At 50.7% G+C, this 21,443-nt stretch overlaps 1 protein-coding gene across 1 annotated transcript in view; it reads right to left on the reverse strand.

Annotated features, from left to right (window-relative positions):
* The window catches only part of NOVA2 (NOVA alternative splicing regulator 2), a gene marked incomplete at its 5' end in the record, with an annotated part of 61,973 nt that extends 41,470 nt beyond the window's left edge, over window positions 1-20,503 (reverse strand). Inside the window, one exon of the mRNA XM_079985571.1 lies at window positions 20,000-20,503. Coding sequence (XP_079841697.1) covers window positions 20,000-20,219 — 220 coding nt within the window. The remainder of the gene's footprint in view (window positions 1-19,999) is intronic.
* Between the last annotated feature and the right edge of the window lie 940 nt (window positions 20,504-21,443).

Raw genomic sequence — 21,443 nt, forward strand, 5'->3', positions numbered from 1 at the left:
CCCACCCACCTACCCAGGATAGCTCAGTTGGCAGAGCATGAGGCTGTTAATCTCAGGGTTGGGGGTTTGAGCCCCACCTTGGGCAAAAGATTCCTGCACTGCACGGGGGTGGAATAGAGGACTTTCATGGTCCCTTCTGACTCCACAGTCCTATGATTCTCTCTTGCTCTTTTCTTGCATCTTCCTGTCAATAATAATAATAATAATAATAATAATAATAATAATAATAATTTATTGTTTATACGCTGCCCATCTGGCTGGGTTTCCCCAGGCACTCTGGGTGGCCTCTAATAAAACACTAAAATACAGTAACCTATTAAACATTAAAAGCTTCCCTAAACAGGGCTGCCTTCAGATGTCTTCTAAAAGTTTGGTAGTTATTTTTCTCTTTGACATCTGGTGGGAGGGCGTTCCACAGGGCGGGAGCCACTACCGAGAAGGCCCTCTGCCTGGTTCCCTGTAGCTTGGCTTCTCACAATGAGGGAACCACCAGAAGGCCCTCGGCACTGGACCTCAGCGTCCGGGCAGAACGATGGAGGTGGAGAGGCTCCTTCAGGTATACAGGACCGAGGCCGTTTAGGGCTTTAAAGGTCAGCACCAACACTTTGAATTGTGCTCAGAAATGTACTGGGAGCCAATGCAGGTCTCTCAGGACTGGTGTTATGTGGTCCTGGCAGCCACTCCCAGTCACCAGTCTAGCTGCCGCATTCTGGATTAATTGCAGTTTCCGGGTCACCTTCAAAGGTAGCCCCACATAGAGCGCATTGCAGTAGTCCATGCTGGAGATAACCAGAGCATGCACCACTCTGGCGAGACAGTCTGCGGGCAGGGAGGGTCTCAGCCTGCGTACCAGATGGAGCTGGGAAACAGCTGCCCTGGACACAGAATTGACCCGTGCCTCCATGGACAGCTGTGAGTCCAAAATGACTCCCAGGCTGCGCACCTGGTCCTTCAGGGGCACAGTTACCCCATTCAGGACCAGGGAGTCCACCACACCAGCCCGCCCCCTGTCCCCCCAAAAACAGTACTTCTGTCTTGTCAGGATTCAACCTCAATCTGTTAGCCACCATCCATGTATGAATGCAAGTCTATTTATCTATAGACTTTATTGCCCTTTCACCCCCAAATCTGGCTCATCTAACACTTTAGTGCAGCCTATAATTGAAGCCATATTTGACGATATTTGGGGTGGCTCCTATTTCAACCAATATGGCCCATATGCATATACACAGAAGCAAACATCCATACCTGCCTGTAATTATTAATATTAATAATAATATTTTATTTATACACTGCTTATCTGACTCGGTTTCCCCAGCCTCTCTGGGAGGCTCCCAACAAAATAGTTAACAAAACAATAAAACATCACACCTTAAAAACTTCCCTGTACAGGGCTGCCTTCAGGTGTCTTCTAAAAGTCACATAGTTGTCTGTTTCCTTGACATCTGATGGAAGGGCATTCTGCATAATAATATATACAGTATTTTTCGCTCTATAAGATGCACCAGACCACAAGACGCACCTAGTTTTTGGAGGAGGAAAACAAGAAAAAAAAATATTCTGAATCCCAGAAGCCAGACTAGCAAGAGGAATCGCTGCTTTCGCTGCGCAGCAATCCCTTTTGCTGTTCTGGCTTCTGGGATAGCTGTGCAGCCTGTATTCGCTCCATAAGATGCACACACATTTCCCTTATTTTTAAGGAGGGAAAAAGTGAGTCTTATAGAGCAAAAAATACGGTGTGTAAGAAAACTGGTAGTCAGGAGTGGTGGGAGCCTGTTTGAACTTCACAGGATATAGACAGAATACGAAAGGGTCATACAGATTTCCCAAGCCCATTAGCACAACCCTAAGTAATAATAATAATAATAATAATAATTTATTATTTGTACCCCGCCCATCTGGCTGGGTGTCCCCAGGCACTCTGGGTGGCTTCCAACAAAGATTAAAAATACAATGGGCAGTGGCGTAGCGTGGGGGGTGCAGGGGAGCCCGGCCGCACCGGGCGCAACATCTGGGGGTTAGGGTTAGGGGGCGCAAATTCACGGGTTGGGGGTGCAAATCCACGTGTTAGGGGGTGCAAATTACTTGCCTTGCCCTGGGTGCTGACAACCCATGCTACGCCACTGACAATGGGAACATACAGAGAGGCAGGTTAATGCATTTGCTGCAAAGTGAGCAAAATAACCTCAACCTGTAACCTCAACCTGTTTTTTGTGCATGCTGTCCGGGGCTGATGGAAGTGGTCGCCCAAAACATCTTGAGGGCACCAGGCTGGGGAAGTCTGCTCTCTGGCCTTCTGCCTTGGGCATATTTAATGCTGCTATTGAATAAATGATGGAGGGTAACAGAAGCCATACTTAGGTCTATGCTAAGCAATTCATTTTTCTATGATTTCTGGCACGCTACCCGCCGCTGAGAGAAGTGCTCGATCCTGGTTTTCAAATTGCTTTTCCTCTCTGACCGCACTGAATCTTGGGAAACTATTTTATGAGCCGGGGGGGGAGAGAAGACCAGGTTTTGGGGGTGTGCGGCAAATGCGGCCCTTGGTGGCTGCCTTGCTGGCCCCCGGGGGCTCTTCTGAAGCCACGCCCCCTCTTTTGGCCACACCCCTTCACCTGCCCTGCTCCACGCCCACTCTGTGGAACTGTGACGATGCCTCTTGCCGGCCCAGATTAATAATAATAATAATAATAATAATAATAATAATAATAATAATAATAATATAATGAAATGATTTTAGAATGTTGTACTATTTTATTGTTGCTAGCCGCCCTGAGCCGGCTTCGGCTGGGGAGGGTGGGATATAAATAAATTATTATTATTATTATTATTAATTTTTATTTATATCCTGCCCTCCCCAGAGTGGCTAACAACAGTAAATGTGTTGCTTTGCTTTACTCACTCTCGTTTCTGGGCCAGCTCACCACCAACGGCTCCTGGCATGTTCCCCACAAGGGAATACCTGCTTGGGCTGCAAAAAGCTGTTTTCGTCCCACCCCCTGCTCTTTTGAGTCCCACACCCTGCTTAAAAACCTCCAAGGAGTCAGAGTCCACCATCTCTTAAGGGGGACCGTTCCACTGTCAAACAGCTCTTATACTGTCCTAGAGACAGTGTCTTCTAAAAGCCTAGAATTCAGAGCTTCTTTGCGTTTTTCAACTCCCTTCCTTTAGGGTTTGTTATATGGTGCAAGCAGGTCTCAGTTGCAGAGAAACTAAGCACCCTAAGCGTTTGAGTGTACAACCCAATGCAAGTTTCTAGTCCCTATTTTTAAAAGACATCCGAAGGCAGCCCTGTCTAGGGAAGTTTTTAATATTTGATGCTGTATTGTTTTTAACACTCGATTGGGAGCCGCTCAGAGTGGCTGGGGAAACTCAGCCAGATGGGCGGGGTATAAATAAATTATTATTATTATTATTATTATTATTATTATTATTATTATTATTATGCAGCGTCTGCTGCCCGGGCCCAGGGATTTGGAAATCAGAGGCATTCTGTTCAGGAGGCAACAGGCAACCCTACAAAACGAGAAGTGGGCAGTGGGGTCTACTTTTGAGACACCTCTGCCTCCTGTCCGGCTGCCGTGGCGAGCTTTCCACCACCCTTTCTCTAAGCCGAAGGATCTCCTGTCTAAATCCACTTAAAAGAATTCCCTCTCGGGTAGATTAAACCAGTTAAGTCATTAGAAGTCGGCGGAACCCAAGCTGATCAGCAGAGAGAAGCCCTGCTGTTTCCCCGGTTACCATCCATCCCATCATCAGCTCCACAATCCCCAGGAAGGTCCCCGCCAACTCTCAGTTACTTTCACTGCCTGTTTCTGCCCCAGCCTGCCCATCACAAAGTATGGCATCCATCCCCCCCCCCACTCACGCCACAGCCTCCTGCCCTTGAACATGGAGGTTCGCTTCAACCACAACTGATAAGCCACCTCCCACATTTCCAAGGATTTGTCTAATTTGAAAAGGAATAGACAAATTCATGGAAACGAGGGAGGTGTTGATCGGTGAGACTGAGGCTTGTTTTGGCTTTGTTCTTGTTCTTGTTATTATGTGTTTTGAATTGTAACTTGTATTTTTATGCTGTCAACCACCCAGAGATCTACAGATGAAGGGCGGTATACAAATTATATACTTTTATACATACATGTAATGTTAAAAAAGAGTGGGGTGTTTTGTTCGCGAGAGGTTATCTTCAAGCAATGCAATTCTCGCCATTGTCTCATTCTGTTAAATCTGACTATGATCTTCCAAACTAGCTAACATCTCTATCTATCATCTATATCTATCTATCATCTATATCTATCTATCATCTATCTATCTATCTATCTATCTATCTATCTATCTATCTATCTATCTATCATCTGTCTCTATCTATCTATCTATCTATCTATCTATATCTATCTATCTATCTATCTATCTATCTATCTATCTATCATCTATCTATCATCTATCTATCTATCTATCTCTATTTATCTATCATCTATCTATATCTATCTATCTATCTATCTATCATCTATCTATCATCTATCTATCTATCTATCTCTATTTATCTATCATCTATCTATATCTATCTATCAATTATCTATCTATCATCTATCATCTATCATCTATCATCTATCATCTATCTATCTATCTATCTATCTATCTATCTATCTATCTATCTATCAGCTATCTATCTATCATCTATCTATCTATCATCTATCTATCTATCTAGGTGAGCTCCTGTTGCTCGGTCCCTGCTCCTGCCAACCTAGCAGGTCAAAAGCACATCAAAGTGCAAGTAGATAAATAGGTACCACTGCAGCAGGAAGATAAACGGCCTTTCCGTGCGCTGCTCTGGTTCTCCAGAAGCGGCTTAGTCATGCTGGCCACATGACCCAGAAGCTGTACGCCAGCTCCCTCGGCCAATAAAGCGAGATGAGCGCCGCAACCCCAGAGTCAGTCACGACTGGACCTAATGGTCAGGGGTCCCTTTGCCTTTTACCTAGCGATGGTGATCCAGTGGCTCTCCAGTTGTCTCTGGACTCCAACTCCCATCAACCCTGACCACTGACTGGGGATGATGGAAGTTGTACTCCAACAAACCTCCCCTCTGAGATTACTGAGACAAGTTTTTGTTCTGAGCAGTTTGGAGAAAATCTGCTATCTCTTGGTTGGTGAGGATTAATATATTACATATAAGGCTTCTACATTTGCTCTAGCAGCCCAGCAGATCATACCAAATGGAGTTCAATGTTATTTGGGGGACACCTGGGCTAAAACGCATCTTTCAACTCGATTAGGTCTGCAATTCTTGTGATAACCGAATGGCTTTTAGCAAATAAATCTGATTGACTGGTGGACGCTGATAAGGCACACCACTCTCTCACATTTCCACAAACATGCGTAATCCTTTTTAAGAAACCATCTAAGGCTATTGGCAAGCGCCGCACTTTGCAGTGGTAAATGGCATTTTAATTCTGTCGGTTTGTGGGGAAAAGTACTGAAATTCCTCCCCATCAGTTTGACTTCATAGAATCATAGAATCATAGAGTTGGAAGAGACGACAAGTGCCATGGACGAGTTCTAAAAATGATTTATCTCTGCACAGTTTGTTATTTGCAGCTGTCTTCCACATGCTCCCCTTTGCTCTCCCGCCCCGCTATATATTAGGAGGCCCCAACATTTTAGACTATCTGCGCAGGGAAGGAACCTCGACTGTGTGTGTGTGTGTGTGTGTGTGTGTGCCCACAGCGCCAATATCTAATACCTTGCTATTTCTGCTTTTAGCACTCCTCAAACATCAAGGCCTGCATGAATCAGAATCCTAGAATACCTGGCCCACTTTTATCAGGTTTGCTTCCAGCATGTGGCAGAGACAATCAGGCAGGTCACAGGGAGAAGTCAAAACCGGATATTCTTGCCAAGTGTGAGGCTGTAGTCCTGTGTACTGCGGGCTCTTACTAAAGAGGCAGGCTCACCAAAGACTTCCGGATCAGACTTTCCCTACAGCAGGGGTGTCTAACCCTCTTCTGGCCTGAGGGCCACATTCACCCTTGGCTAATCCTCTGGGGGCCACTTAGACACATGGCACATGCAGAAGGCATGAAACACCTCCAGCCACACACACACACACGGTCATCAAATCACCAATATGATGACTAGAGTGACTTCATCACGATCAGGGAACTGGGCTGGCAGAGAGGAAAGGAAGAAAGAAGGAAGGAGGGAGGGAGGGAGGGAGGGAGGGAGGGAGGGAAGGAAGGAAGGAAGGAGGGAGGGAGGGAGGGAAGGAAGGAAGGAAGGAAGGAAGGAAGGAAGGAAGGAAGGAAGGAAGGAGGGAGGGAGGGGAAGGAAGGAAGGAAGGGAGGGAGGGAGGGAGGGAGGGAAGGAAGGAAGGAAAGAAGGAAGGAGGGAGGGAGGGAAGGAAAGAAGGAAAGAAGGAAGGAAGGAAGGAAGGAAGGAAGGAAGGAAGGAAGGAAGGAAGTCTTACCGCTGGCAGCAAAATCAGTGGGGTCTTGGTGGGGCCAGATAGGGTCCCCAGGCTGGGTATGTTAGACACACCTGTTCTACAGCTTTGGAGCAGGGTTTTCAAGACAGGCCTCAACCATTCATCTGTTTCTCAAAAGATGAAAGTTCACCAGGCTTAATTCTGTTAGGCAGAGCCTTATAATACCCATTTTACAGACGGGCAAAACAGAGCCACTGACAGTGTCAGACCAGGGCCAGCGGTAAGGCGAGGGCGCATAAGTACTGACAATAAAAATAGGGTGACCATGCAGATCAGGAAAAGGAAGCTTTATCTGCAAGGGGGGGGGGGAGATCAAGCTTAGCCCCCAGTTCCAGGGCCAAGCAGCTCCCATCTCGAACCACAGGCCATTGAAAAACGTCACTGTCGAACGCTCAACATATGTGTAGCAAAACACCCAGTGCTTAAATTGGGAGCAGCAGAAAGGCTTAATGTGAAGCCTACCATTAAAATGAAAATGGGGGGGGGGGAGAGAGAAACCAGCACACCAACAGAAATTAAATCCAACCCACCATGTGCCTAAATCACAGATCTGACCCCAAGACTCCAAGGCCAACATTTCACACGTGGCGAGGGCCAGTGAAATATACTCGGAGTCGAGAATGGATTTCATGCTCTTTATTCAGCTCATAGTGGTGAGGAGGAAATGGAAGTTCCCCCAGAATGTCTGCTATATATACATTATTTACACAATAGGCCCCACGTGATTGGCTAACTCCGGGATTCTCCTGTAGGCTAATCAGGTTGCAGATTCACTTCCACCTGGAACTGGATTGGGTGGCTCCTGTGGACCAATCAGACTGCTGCTTTCTGAATCCTATTGTTCTAGGACCAATCAGACTGCTGCATTCTGAATCCTGTTGTTCTAGGACCAACATTTTGCTACATTTTGGATCCTATTCAACTCAGTACATAACAGCCAGACTCCTCAGCTGCAAGATCAGCACAAGATCCACCTGCCTTGTATGGCTCCGCCTTTTATGCTGTGTCACAAAGGAAGGGGGGAGCAGCTTATTCCGTCCCCAGGTAGGGCTGGGATAAGATTCCCAACTTGAAACCCTGGACATCTGCTGCTGGTCCATGTAGACACTGCTAGGCTTAATAATAATAATAATAATAATAATAATAATAATAATAATAATTTATTATTTATACCCCGCCCATCTGGCTGAGTTTCCCCAGCCACTCTGGGCGGCTCCCAATCAAGTGTTAAAACAGTACAGCGTTCCATATTAAAAACTTCCCTGAACAGAGCTGCCTTAAGATGTCTTCTGAATGTCAGATAGTTGTTTGTCTCCTTGACATCTGATGGGAGGGCATTCCACAGCGAGGGCGCCACTACCGAGAAGGCCCTCTGCCTGGTTCCCTGTAGCCTCACTTCTCGCAATGAGGGAACCGCCAGAAGGCCCTCGGCGCTGGATCTCAGTGTCCGGGCCAAACGATGGGGGTGGAGAGGCTCCTTCAGGTATACAGGACCGAGGCCGTTTAGGGCTTTAAAGGTCAGCACCAATACTTTGAATTGTGCTCGGAAACATACTGGGAGCCAATGCAGATCTCTCAGAACCAGTGTTATGTGGTCCTGGCGGCCACTCCCAGTCACCAGTCTAGCTGCCGCATTCTGGATTAATTGCAGTTTCCGGGTCACCTTCAAAGGTAGCCCCACGTAGAGCGCGTTGCAGTAGTCCAAGCGGGAGATAACCAGAGCATGCACCTCTCTGGTGAGGCAGTCTGCGGACAGGTAGGGTCTTAGCCTGCATACCAGATGGAGCTGGTGGACAGCTGCGCTGGACACAGAATTGACCTGCGCCTCCATGGACAGCTGTGAGTCCAGAATGACTCCCAGGCTGCGCACCTGGTCCTTCAGGGGCACAGTTACCCCATTCAGGACCAGGGAGTCCCCCACACCCACCCGCTCCCTGTCCCCCAAAAACAGTACTTCTGTCTTGTCAGGATTCAACCTCAATCTGTTAGCCGCCATCCATCCTCCTACCGCCTCCAGGCACTCACACAGGACCTTCACCGCCTTCACTGGTTCTGATTTAAAGGAGAGGTAGAGCTGGGTGTCATCTGCATACTGATGAACACCCAGTCCAGTGATGAACCAATGGCCTGACCCAGTGGCGTAGCGTTGGGGGTGCAGGGGGGGCCGGCCGCACCGGGCGCAACATCTGGGGGGGGGCGCGCTCACCGCCTCCGGAGTCGCCGAAGAGCCTCGGGCGCAGGCTGTAGCAGAGCCCCATGTCTCGCGGAACCGACGAGCTGAAGGCGTCCGGCAGGCAGCGGCTCTCAGCGCTGGCCACGGAGGGCGCGCCAGGCAGCCCCTCCTCACAGCCCCGCCGCCGCCGCTGCTGCTGCAGCTGCTGGGCCATGTTGCATTTTCCTCGCCTCTCTGCCCTCCTCCTCCGGGCAAGCGGCGTCGTGTGGGCGGCAGCGCCAGCAGCAACTCGCCTCAGATCACCTGACACAGACCCGCCGCCGCCGCCGCGGCTACCTTACCGTAAATACCCCAGCCCAGGCAGCAGCAAGAAGATGCTGGCAGCGGCGGCAGGTTAGGGGTTAGGGGCGCAAATTACTTGCCTTGCCCCGGGTGCTGACAACCCACGCTATGCCGCTGGCCTGACCCAATAGCTTCAGTGTACTTCCTATGTATTTACAGTGTGGAATGTAGAGCGTCTCTAAACACCCATTACCAGAAAGAGCAGGAGGGGAGAGTGCTGTTACGCTCAGGCCCTGCATGCAAGCTTTCCCGGGGCATCTGGTTGTCTGGTTGTGATCAGCCGCTGATGCTCTGAAATTGAGGCAGGCGATTTAGCTCAGTGGCAGAGCTTTTTGTGATGGCCTGGGAATCCAATTCAGAGGCTGAACCGGAGGAATCCCAGCCTGCACAGGAGTCCCCGCCTCCAGGGCCGGCTGAACTGGGGCAGGGCCTTGATTCTGAAGCGCCTGCACCTGTGCCGGATCCTCAGGAGCAGGAACCAGGTGATTCCACTCTGGCTCCAGAGGTGGTTGAGGACTCAGTGCCTACAGGTGAGTCTCCCCCTGGGCCCAGTAACCCTTCAGCCTCTCCTGAACTGCAGAGGCGAAGGGCAGAGAGGCGAAGGGAACTGGTTTCTCCCAGGAGGAGTGCTCGCCTTAAGGCCAGGAGAGGCGGGTCTCCTGGGGACCGGGACCGCCCCTGGCCTCAGAGAAGATAAAGGCCAGTCAGCCCGGTCCCAGGTTGCGGGAGCAACGTCGCTGATGAGCTGTTTCGGCCAGCATCCAGTCCTGTTTCCCCCAGAGTTCCTGTCCTTGCCCGGCTTCCCTCTGTGGACCCCGCTTCACCCGAGGAGGACTGTCTGCCAACCCTCGACTCAGGTCCTGGACCTCGCCCCACGGTAACCTCCCCCCTGGACCAGCACACTTTTGCTCTGCTTGTCGAGGGTCCCAGATCCAGTTCCTGACATCACCGCATAAAGGCCCAAGGAGTGCAACTGCAGAAAACCTCAGACAGTGGAGAGACCCACTGTCAGTCGGGCGAGAGGCAAGATGTAAGGTCTAAACTGGCTCTTGAGGGTGAGATGGGAGCTTCATGTCCAGTCTGTGCCAGTTTTGCAAGTGTTTATTCCTAAGTATTGATGTATGGAAGTGAGAGCTGGACCACAAAGAAGGCTGATCGCCGAAGAATGGATGCTTTTGAATTCTGGTGCTGGAGAAGATTCTTGAGAGTCCCATGGACTGCAAGAAGATCAAACCTCTCCATTCTGACGGAAATCAGCCCTGAGTGCTCACTGGAAGGACAGATCCTGAAGCTGAGGCTCCAATACTTTGGCCACCTCAGGAGAAGACAAGACTCCCTGGAAAAGACCCTGATGTTGGGAAAGATGGAGGGCACAAGGAGAAGGGGACACAGAGGATGAGATGGTTGGACAGTGTTCTCAATGATACCAACATGAGTTTGACCAAACTGTGGGAGGCAGTGGAAGACAGGGGTGCCTGGCGTGCTCTGGTCCAGGGGGTCACAAAGAGTCGGACACAACTAAATGACAACAACATTCCTAAGTTTGTCCTTCCCTGTTTCTACACCATACGGCAACTGTTCTTCAAATGCGTGAAAATTCATATTTCTGTAGGCATTTTGCTCCAAAACATGCATTTTGCTATGCATTTTCCCTCAGAATATGCATTTTGGGACCTTTTTTTTGAGCCTTTAAAGGTGCTGACCTTTAAAGACCTAAACGGCCTCTGCCCAGGAGCGTCCGCACCCTCATCGTTCAGCCCGGACACTGAGGTCCAGCGCCGAGGGCCTTCTGGCGGTTCCCTCACTGCGAGAAGTGAGGTTACAGGGAACCAGGCAGAGGGACTTCTTGGTGGTGGCACCTACCCTGTGGAACGCCCTCCCATCAGATGTCAAGGAAATAAACAACTATCTGGCTTTTAGAAGACATCTGAAGGCAGCCCTGTTTAGAGAAGTTTCCATGTTTGATGTTTTATTGTGTTTTTAATATCCTGCTGGAAGCTGCCCAGAGTGGCTGGAGAAGCCTGGCCAGATGCATGGGGTATAAATAATAATAATAATAATAATAATAATAATAATAATAATAATTGTAACACATGAGCACTTGAAGGTGCCTTATGTAGTGAGTCAGATCCCTGGTTCCTCTGGCCCACTACTGATGGTGGGAGCGTCAAAAGATCAATGCCTTTGCCTACCTGCTACCCTTCACAGGTTCTTTAATACAACTCCCATAATCTCCAGGGTCTGATGGGATTTGTAGTCCAAGGTCACTTCCAGGTGACCTTTTCATTGAGCATTCATCCTTGTTGGTTTGCAGGGAGACTGGCGATTTACCGAGCACTCATTCCGACTCATCTATGGGGAAGTTAGATGGCACCGCACCAAACCAAATGTTACCCTGTACTTTCCAGGACATTTCTCCCTCACTTTCCTTACAGCAAAAAGTAGAGTGGAGCTGGTTTGTTGCAGAAGAGCTCCAAATCAATGCCAATAGCACAACGTGGCTGGTTTGTGTCTGAATCCCAGCTTAAACAGCGACAGTCTGCGAGGGCACCCAAAACACCTCAATGGCACCAAGTTGGGTTAAGGAGCCTTCCCCTGCCCTCCTGCTGAGACCCCTTTTTAAAGAAACTAGAGACGGGAGGGAGAGAAAAGATGTTTAGATAAACGGTGGGGAAATTAGTACGACGTGGGCAGCAGAGGAGCAGGTGAGCGTTGACTAGGAGCTGCAGAAGTAGCCTTTCAGTCGTTCCTGGGTCAACGCGCTCTCCCTCCGGTTTGCAAAAGTAGGTCAGGTTCAATCCTGCCTCTACCGCTCTCCCATCTGATCTGATGGCAGCTGAGCCTCTGGAATCGAGAGTGATGTGGCTGACACAGAGAGGGGGCGGCGAGTAGAATTGCTTAGCCCCAGATTGGTTACGTCTAAGCTAAAATGATTATTGTCTTCCCCCCTCCCCCCCCTCCAAAAAAGCAAAGCCTTTCGCGGAACAGCTGCAAACCGCTGCAAGGCCTCTGATCTGCAAATCCTGAGATCAACAATGAGCCAAGTATCACAGCCTCTTTTTTCCTGCTCGCCCCCAGATCCACTGCCACCCTCCCGCTAATACGAGATCGTGGCAGGCAGGCTAGACGGGCGGCGAGATTAAATATGAAAAGCTGCCTCTCTCTGGACAGGAATGGATTTGATCTGGGGAAGTCTTTTCCTCCTTGGGGAGGGAGGAGAGCTCAGTTTGACAGTCCCCTTGTACAAAAGAATTTCCGGGCAACAGGTTACATTAAAAAGCAGAGAGGTGCAACGAGGTTGGGTGGCAGAGGGCCTGAAGTTTAAATTTAATTTAAATGTTATTATTGGGGGGAAATGCATTTTAATAAACATTTAAAAAATAAACTGCTTAATCCTCATCTTTGGAGTTCAATAGCCAGAACCCAGGAAGGTTCTTAGAATTCTGCCTCGAAAAATCTCCTTAAAGCTCCCTAAGGAGGACGTATAAACTTTAGTTCAGTTTTTTTTAAAAAAAAGACTGCTGAAAATCCAGGAAAAGGGACTAGGGTGCCATCGAGGGCCACAGATCTTTACAGGGCACCCCATAGCGATGACTCCAGGACAGAGATGGAGAATCTGTGGGGCAGTAGATGATGCTGGACTACAAATCCCATGATCCTTCATTGTGCTGGCAGGGGCTGAGGGGATATCTGCAGGACCACAGCTTCCCCCTCCCTTGTCTAAGAGGTTTTATTTTTATTATTTTTATTATTATTTATTGAATTATATACTGCCCTATACCCGAGGGTTTCAGGGCAGTTCACAGAATAAAATGAAGATATAAAACCACAAAATACATAATAAAAATAAAAACAACAACCCATTAGCCCCACCACCGCAAAAACCACATTTTAAAAGGCTGTAAATCAGATCAACCAAAGGCCTGCTTAAAAAGGAACGTTTTTGCCTGGCCCCTAAAGGTGTGTAATGAAGGCGCCAGGCGAACTTCCCTGGGGAGAGAATTCCACAGAAGGGGAGCCACTGCAGAGAAGGCCCTGTTCTCGTGTGGCCACTCTCTGGACCTCTCACGGAGGAGGCACGCGAAGGAGGGCCTCAGAAGATGAGTTCAGGGTTCAGGGAGGTTCATATGGAAAGAGGCAGTCCTTGAGGCATTGCGGTCCTGAGCTGTTTAAGGCTTTGTAGGTCAAAACCAGCACTTTGAATTGGGCTCGGAAACTAATTGGTAGCCAGTGCAGTGGGACCAGGATCGGTGTAAGATGCTCAAACTGTGAGCGACCTGGCCGCTGAATTCTGCACTAGCTGAAGTTTCCAAACTTGGTTGGGGTTGGGAGCACCTAGATAACTTTGTTTGCCTTTTCCTGTACCTTTTTATTATCTCTCACAACCATGATAGCTCTTTCCTGGAGAGTCACACAGTCCAGTACACTTTACCCAGGGCTTCAGCTGAGATGGTACACGGCTCCACCCAAATGCTTATTTTCAAATGCAGGACACAGCCCACAAACTAATTAATAATAATAATAATAATAATAATAATAATAATAATCTGTCTGGGTTTCCCCAGCCACTCTGGGCAGCTTCCAACAAAATATTAAAATACAGTAGTCCATCATACATTAAAAGCTTCCATAAGCAGGGCTGCCTTCAGATGTCTTCTAAAAGTCAGATAGTTGTTTATTTCCTTGACATCTGGTGGGAGGGCGTTCCACAGGGCGGGTGCCACCACCGAGAAGGCCCTCTGCCTCGTTCCCTGCAACTTGGCTTCTCACAGGGAGCGAACCGCCAGAAGGCCCTCGGCGCTGGACCTCAGTGTTTGGGCAGAACAATGGGGGTGGAGATGCTCCTTCAGGTATACTGGGCCTTTGAGGCCATTTAGGGCTTTAAAGGTCAGCACCAACACTTTGAATTGTGCTCGGCAACGTGCAGCTTGCCTCCCCACGACCAAATTTTCCCACGCACTCGCGGCTTCATTTCCAAAACTACACTTGATCTTAGCCAAAATCTCCGGAGCAGTAGAAGTTGAGGGACAGCTTTTTGGCTAGGGAAACAGTCTGGGGTGGGGGCAAATGGTCCACAAATCATCACATAGTTTAATAGTAAATGGTAATGAGATGATTCTTTCCTCCCTTCTCAGATCCTCCCAGATTATTGTAGAACCACTCTTTTTCTGTTTTTATTTTAATGTCCCACATTATCACCACCCAGAGTCCAAGAAATCCCCCGTCCCGTTGCCCCCGAGGTAAAGCCTAGGGCTGGATGAGCAAGACTCCATATGGCCAACAGCAGCTGAGTCCTGATTGGCTAAGAAGCTAGCATACCCACAATGCACTGCTTGAGCCATTGCTTTCCTCAGCCGCATGCTCCTTTTCATTTCCAAAACTGGGTCTGCCAAAGGAGCCCCAGACTTTGGGCGCTGAGACTCCACTAAATGGAGGAGGAAACGGCAAGCACCTCAAGTTGCGGTGCTAACACAACCCAGAACCCCCCTGGGGGAGGCTGGGAATCACGTGACCCCGAACAGCCAATCCCCTGCTGTCACCTGCTATAAAGTGCCACGCTTTTGCTGCACACCTTCAGTTTGAGCATCCCACTGCTGAACAAAACATCTTGGCAGCCTTTGCCACCATGTCTCCTGGTATTCTTCTCCAAACTAGTGCCAGATACCCGTAGCCCAAAGCACCTGCCTGGGGGGGCACCAGGTTGGGGAAGGGTGGTCTTAATCATAAAATCTCGGTCCTGCTCCACCACTTACAGTTTAGTTCATCTGAATAGGAGAAAGGTTTCTGGTTTTCCCTCTCTGCCTCACTCAGACCCTCCTTTCCGAAGACGCTCATCCCATGACCCAGCAGATGAGCTGCTGGGAGCCAAACTTATTGATTCCTTGGTCAAATTGACTGCATTTATTTCCTCAGACATGGTTCTCCCTCTCCTAATTAATCTACACAACAACCCTATGAGGTAGGCTAGGTTGAGAAGCAGCGAATGGCCCCCAAGGCCATGTTCTGTGAATTTCAGGGGATTTGAACTCTGATCTCCCAGGTCCTATTCCGACACTCTAACCCATGGGTAGGCAAACTAAGGCCCTGGGGGCCGGATCCAGCCCAATTGCCTTCCAAATCTGGCCCACGGACGGTCCGGGAATCAGCATGTTTTTACATGAGTGGAATGTGTCCTTTTATCTAAAATGCATCTCTGGGTTATTTGTGGGACCTGCCTGGTGTTTTTACATGAGTAGAAAGTTTGCTTTTATTTAATATGCATCTCTGGGTTATTTGTGGGGCATAGGAATTCGCTCATTTTTATTTTTCAAAATATAGTCCGGCCCCCCACAATGTCTGAGGAACAGTGGACCGGCCCCTGCTGAAAATGTTTGCTGACCCCTGCTCTAACCACTACACAGTGCTCAGTTGGTAGAGAATGAGATTCTTAGTCTCAGGGTTGTGGGATCGAGCCCCACATTGGGCAAAGCATTCCTGAGTTGCAGGGGGTTGGTCTAGATGACCCTCGTGGTCCCTTTCAACTCTACAATCCTAAGATTCGATGTGCCACATCCCTGAAGATTTTATCAACATAAATCTTTGCTTTTCAGGGTCAGCTGCTTTGGCCTCAAGGGACTGAACTTGTTCTGTAAGAGCCCAGAACAGATTGCATGGTGTATAACCCTCCCATTGCCCAACATGCAACCAGGAGGCAGAGAGACAAGTGAGACGAAAGGGGCTTCCAGACGGTCGCTGTTTTGGGGTCGGGATTCAGTCACATACTGACACATTCAGGTTGCGCAATGACAGTTGACCGGCATGTCTTGAGCAACAAACCCCTCTTTCACAAAGGATCAGACCTCATGCTATATAAAAAGCGACGGGGAAATTGCGCTGGGATAGATGTGTGGGATATAACACTTGCTTTGACTCTGCTTTGTCTAACCTCCCTGCAAACCAGTCAGAATTAATGCTCAATAAATAAGGTAAAGCTAAAGGGACCCCTGACCATTAGGTCCAGTCGTGGCCGACTCGGGGGTTGCGGCGCTCATCTCGCTTTACTGGCCGAGGGAGCCACCGTACGGCTTCCGGGTCATGTGGCCAGCATGACTAAGCCGCTTCTGGCGAACCAGAGCAGCGCACGGAAACGCCGTTTACCTTCCTGCCGGAATGGTACCTATTTATCTACTTGCACTTTGACATGCTTTCGAACTGCTAGGAGCAGGGACCCAGCAACGGGAGCTCACCCCATTGTGGGATTCGAACCGCCGACCTTCTGATCGGCAAATCCTAGGCTCTGTGGTTTAACCCATAGCACCACCCATGTCCCGCTCAATAAATAGCTCGGTGCAAAATGCTGGAGAGCTCCCACCAACCTGCGTGCTTCATTTGTTTACGGTCCTTTAAGATGTTTGGGTTTTTGGTTTTGAGCTGAGCCAGGTTCGCTAAGCTTTGTTTTCCCACTTGCTGTGGTGTTGCAAAGAGCACCCACCTTCCCCGGGTTTCTGACACCCAACTCGAACAGGTGTCTCTCCCTCGTGCTCGTAGACCTGAGGGCATTTGCCCACTCCCCAACCCACTCTCAATTCCAGTTCCAAATTGCCACAGACCCACCCCTGGAAAAAAAGGCCCAGAACCCCTTTGGGTCTTTTGTCTCAGAAACTGGGTCTCGGAGCAGCACTGCTGAGAGCATGGGATGGGGAGGAGCTTTTTTTTGCAGCCAATTTTTTTTTTGGGGGGGGGCGGACGACAGGCAACGCGCCTCCCTGCTCCATCAGGCTGTCGTAACCCATTTTGTGCTCGGCGCTCAGAACGCGGAGCTTTTGCCAGCGCGAAGGAGAAATGCATTGATCACCACCCACCCACCCTCCCTGCCAAGGTCACCCAGGGACAGCAGGAACCGAACTCGTGCCCCAAGCCCTAACCTTGACCTCTGGCACGGCCCATGGCAAGCCAAAGCTGGAAAGCTCTGCCTAGAGTGCCACGCATAACAGTTGCGGCAGAAAACGCTTCCACATGCCGCTAGGCCTCATCATGCCCTAAACCCCGTCTCCTAAGGCCTGGCACCCTTCTAGCCACCCAAGCAGGCCTGGGGGAACCCGTCAAGTGTGTCACAAAGGCCTGCAGCCAGAGGCCGGCCAGCCCAGTCCGGCTGGTGACGTCCCCACAGCTGGGAAGGCCTGGGCTTCACCAGCAGATAGTGGAGGGGACATCCTGGTCTCTATGGAAGTCCCCAAGGACTCCATAAAACCTGCCTGTTCCCCCATCAGGAGCAGGGATGAATCAGATCATAGGCGCAAGAATTGCTGGGTACATGCTCCCCTCTCCCATCCTCCAGGATGCTCAGGCTGCAAATCAAACACCCAAACTTTGTAAGGACGAAACAGCCCACCCAGTTTGACCTTCACCCGCGCGTGAGATGTGGCACACCGAGGCGCACACGCATGCACACACACACACATGCACACACATGCACACACAAGCTGCCACCCCAGCACCCAGGCGCTTTGCTAACCTCCCGGCTGGGCTGCCGCTGCCGCCGCCGCCAGGCCTGCGTGACTTTCGCTCTTGCGCATTTCCTCGGCAATCGGTGTCCTTTGGCGATGCACACTAGGTACCACTAAGGCGTCCCCCTCCATCTCCGTCACACTCCTCCCCACCCCACTCCCCCTGCAATGCCATCAATGCTTCTCCTTCTCCCCCCCCCCCTCCTCCTCCTTCCCCAAATCCATCACGGGCAGCGAACCCCAAACGGGGGCGGCGGCGGAGAGGTAGGGGGCACCGCTTGGAAAGGGAAAATAAAACGCGACACCCTGAGCAGCAAAGGTGGGATTGGCTGGCAAAGGAGTGCGGTGGGGGGGGGGGGGCAAAGGCAGCCAAAGCGCCAGCCTGAAATATGTGGCTGTCAGGCTCCTGCTGCAACCCCCCCCCCCGGCCAAGCGATTTCCCCATCGCCTCCTCCTCCTCCAACGCAACCCGCCTACGAAGGCATGCTTAGAATATCGCCAGAAATTGGCTCCTTTTTTTTTTTTTTGCTCACCTTCTCCTCTCCACATACACCCCCCCCCCTAAATTCCTTCCTTCTTTCTTAAACATGAAACACACACAGAGAGAAAACAATAAGTCCGGCGCCCCCCCCCCCGCGCGCGCCTTTCCCCATTTTATTTATTCCAGTTGCTCCATTAGTCCCATCAGCGACGCTGTCATAAAGGAGGTCGACTTCCCCAGAGGATCCCGGGGCTCTTTCAGACGCAATATTTATTGCTTCTTGCCCTAACGCTGAAGCTCAATAGCATCTCGAAATGTTAATTACATCTGGAGGGTGATGGTGTGTGTGAGTGTGAGTGAGAGAGAGAGAGAGAGCGCACGCCTTCATACGTTCATCAACGCGCAAGCCATAAAAACGGAACCAGGTCCAATTATTAGTACATAATAAATAATAATAATAACAATGAGGATGATACTTAAAAGAGTCCAGCAGGCACAGAGCCGACACGCAGCTACTGCTATCGGCTCAGAAACAGCAGAAAAAGTGGAGTCGTCCTCCACAAAAGGAGCCCAGATGGGTGAGTCAGATAGAGAAAGACACAGAGAGGCGCTTTGCAAATCCCTATTTTTACGCAGCTTTAGTGTCAACCGAAATTCAGGCGCCAGGAATGACCATTTGCATTTTTAAAGCCCTTTTGCGCACATATTATTATTTTTTTAAAAAAATCAAGAAATGCTCACAATTCCTGAATCTTCTCTCTTTCTCTCCCCCACCCCAATACTCTATTGACATTATTCTGCCCCCCCCTTTCCCTCTGTCTCCAGCGCCCCACAAATCCCTGGATCACACAGTGTCCTTTTCAACAACCCAGCTGCCTGCATCCTCTTTTGAGTCCAGATTTTCACATCCTTCCCCTCTTCATTTCCTCAAGCAGACAGTCATGGAAGGGGGGGGGGAGGAGAGGAAGGGGGCTGACAGGTTTTCCATAGTCTATATGTGTGTGAGCGGTGGGGGGGGGGCGGAATATCTCCACTCCTTTTCCCTCTTCCCTGGAAACAGACAGTTATTCTAACAGACTCCATTTTGACATAACCAGCTGCATAGACTAGTAAAATCTTTGCAGAGAAATGTGCGTTTTTTAGGGGGAGCTTATATTTTCTGCACTCCGCTCCCACACGCCTTCTAAGTTGGGGGGGGGGGAGACACACACATTGCAAAGGATCCCCTCGGCCGGGCTGTAAAAAACTAGCCTTGAAAAATAACAAGAGGGACTGTTTGTGGGGATAAAGGTGCAGAACAGATTAAATCACATCCCCTGAAAACCTTACGGGGCAGAGAGGCAGTGCTGTACTGGGGAAAAAGGACACCCATCTTTTTGAATTCTACGTTGTAAAAGAGGAGATAACCCTCTGTTTTTATTGCAGGGGGGGTAGAGCTAAAAGGGGAGCAAATTGCATCCTTTGGGGTGTGGCAAAGAACATCCCCCCCCCAATGAAAATAAGAAGTGGGCAAAACCACAAAAGGAAGATGGAGAGGTGGATGGGGAGAATGGAAGAGGGACAGGTGGAGACAGGCATGGGGAGGGAGCCGGCTTCAAACATGAGGTGTGTGTTTTTTAATGGGGGGGGTCAGCTTTGGCGCAGAGGTGCAAAAACTGGCTCAGGTTGGCATTAGGAGGCATGGCGCTGCTTAAGGGAAGAGGCGCCTAAAAAGGATAGAATATATGGCTGTCCGGAGGTAACGGGGGGGGGGGACTGCTTGGCAGGGCAGATTTTGGGGTGGGGGGAGGCAGCAGACAAGTAGCTTGAAGGAAGAGGCCTCTGGGAGACCGAGGTGCCTTTCTGGTGCCCGGATATCCCTAGAGCCGCCCTGCGCCCCAGACCACCCCGCTTGCAGTGCTCACATATGCGAAGTGGACCGGGAGTGTGTGTATATGTCTGGGGGGGGGGAAGGCCCTGGTCACCCCGACTTCCTGCCCCTTGGCAGCCTCCCTGGCTGCCAGCCCCTTCCCCCCCCCAAGCCCACTCACCTCCGGTGTTGCTCCTCTTGGTGCTGATGGCTTCGGTGGGGGTCTCCAGCGGCCTTTTCCTAGAATCGGGAGGGTCCGAATCCATGTGGGACTGCGGAGGGGCTTGGGGGGGCTGCTGCTGCTGCTGCGGCTGGGGCCCCCCTTGCTGCTGCTGCTGCTGAGGAGCTGCCGAGGGGAATATACCGTTCTGGTGCACCGAACCTCCTGCCATCATTTTCATGCCGAGGGCGCGGAGGACTTCGCCTCCGCGGTACCCGTGAGACTCCAGCAGGGGGAGGTGGGGGGGGGAGATAAGAAAGGATGCTCGGGTTTTTTTTAAGGGAGGGGGGTTGGGAGAAGGAGGAGGGAGGTGTGTCCAGAAAGGGGGGGGGGGAGCGCAGAGCAAAAGAGACCTGCGACCTGCTGGCCAGGTGAAATTGACAAAGGAGAATGCAAAATGGATTTGGGTGGGTGGGTCGCAGTCAGGTCAGCTTTCCTGAGTCCTTTCTCTCTCTCTCTCTGTCTGACTTCCTCTGTGACCCTCTCCCTCCCACCCACCCACCGCCCGCCCCTTCAGGCCAAGAAAAAACACACAAAAACCCTGAAGAAAGTCAGGAACTAGCACCCCAGAAAAAGCAGGGGAGAATTGGAGACAGGGAGAAAGCGGCGCGCGCGCTCCGGTGGGAAAATAGGAAGGTTCCCCTCTGTCCTTCGCTCCCAGTTGGAAAACAGATCCCAAAGGTGCCCTTTGGGTGGGGGGGAATCAGGGGAAAGGGTCAAGCAGGGCGGGGGGGGGAGAAGCAGAGGCTGGAGGGGGGACGGACGCACAGAGAAAGAGAGAGAGGAGAGAGAGGAAGAGGAGGGGGGCACCTTGTGTTGAAGGGAGGGGGAGAGAGAGAGAAAGCGCAAGCAGCCCCCCAGGCCCGCTTCTTCTTCACAGCATCCCTCTTTTTCCGCTTGTCCTGGGCAGCAGGCGGTGGCGGTGGCAGAGCTAGGAACCCAGTCCCTGACGTTGGAGGAGAGAGACCCACCTCCCTCCTTCCCCCCAGCAGATTGGCTGCGAGGAGCTGGGCCAAGCTTGCAGAAGGGGGGGGCGGGTTGGGACAGAGGAGAGAGAGAAGAGCTATTCTTTGCCTTGGGGGCTTTGACAGAGCTGGGAGGGGGGAGCAGGTGGAAGGGAGGGGAAAGGAGGCAGCTGCGCGCTGTAGGGCAGGGGAGCAAGGAAGGGGAGAAGGGGAAACGAGGGGAGGCGGGTTCTGCCCTCTTCCATCACATCCACTCACCCCTTCCCTGAGTTATCTCTGCACCCTGATTTTTGCCGTGGGCGCACCACCACCACCCCTCCACAGGGGGCCACAAGAAGCTGCCTGGAGACAGAATCAGACCTAACAGCAGGTCTTAAGAGCCAGGACTGGAGAGGCCCCAGGCGCCACTCTCAGCCGTCAAGTTCTGTCTCCCCATCGGC

Source organism: Podarcis cretensis, assembly GCF_951804945.1.
Source record: "Podarcis cretensis genome assembly, chromosome: 8".
NCBI lineage: Eukaryota > Metazoa > Chordata > Lepidosauria > Squamata > Lacertidae > Podarcis > Podarcis cretensis.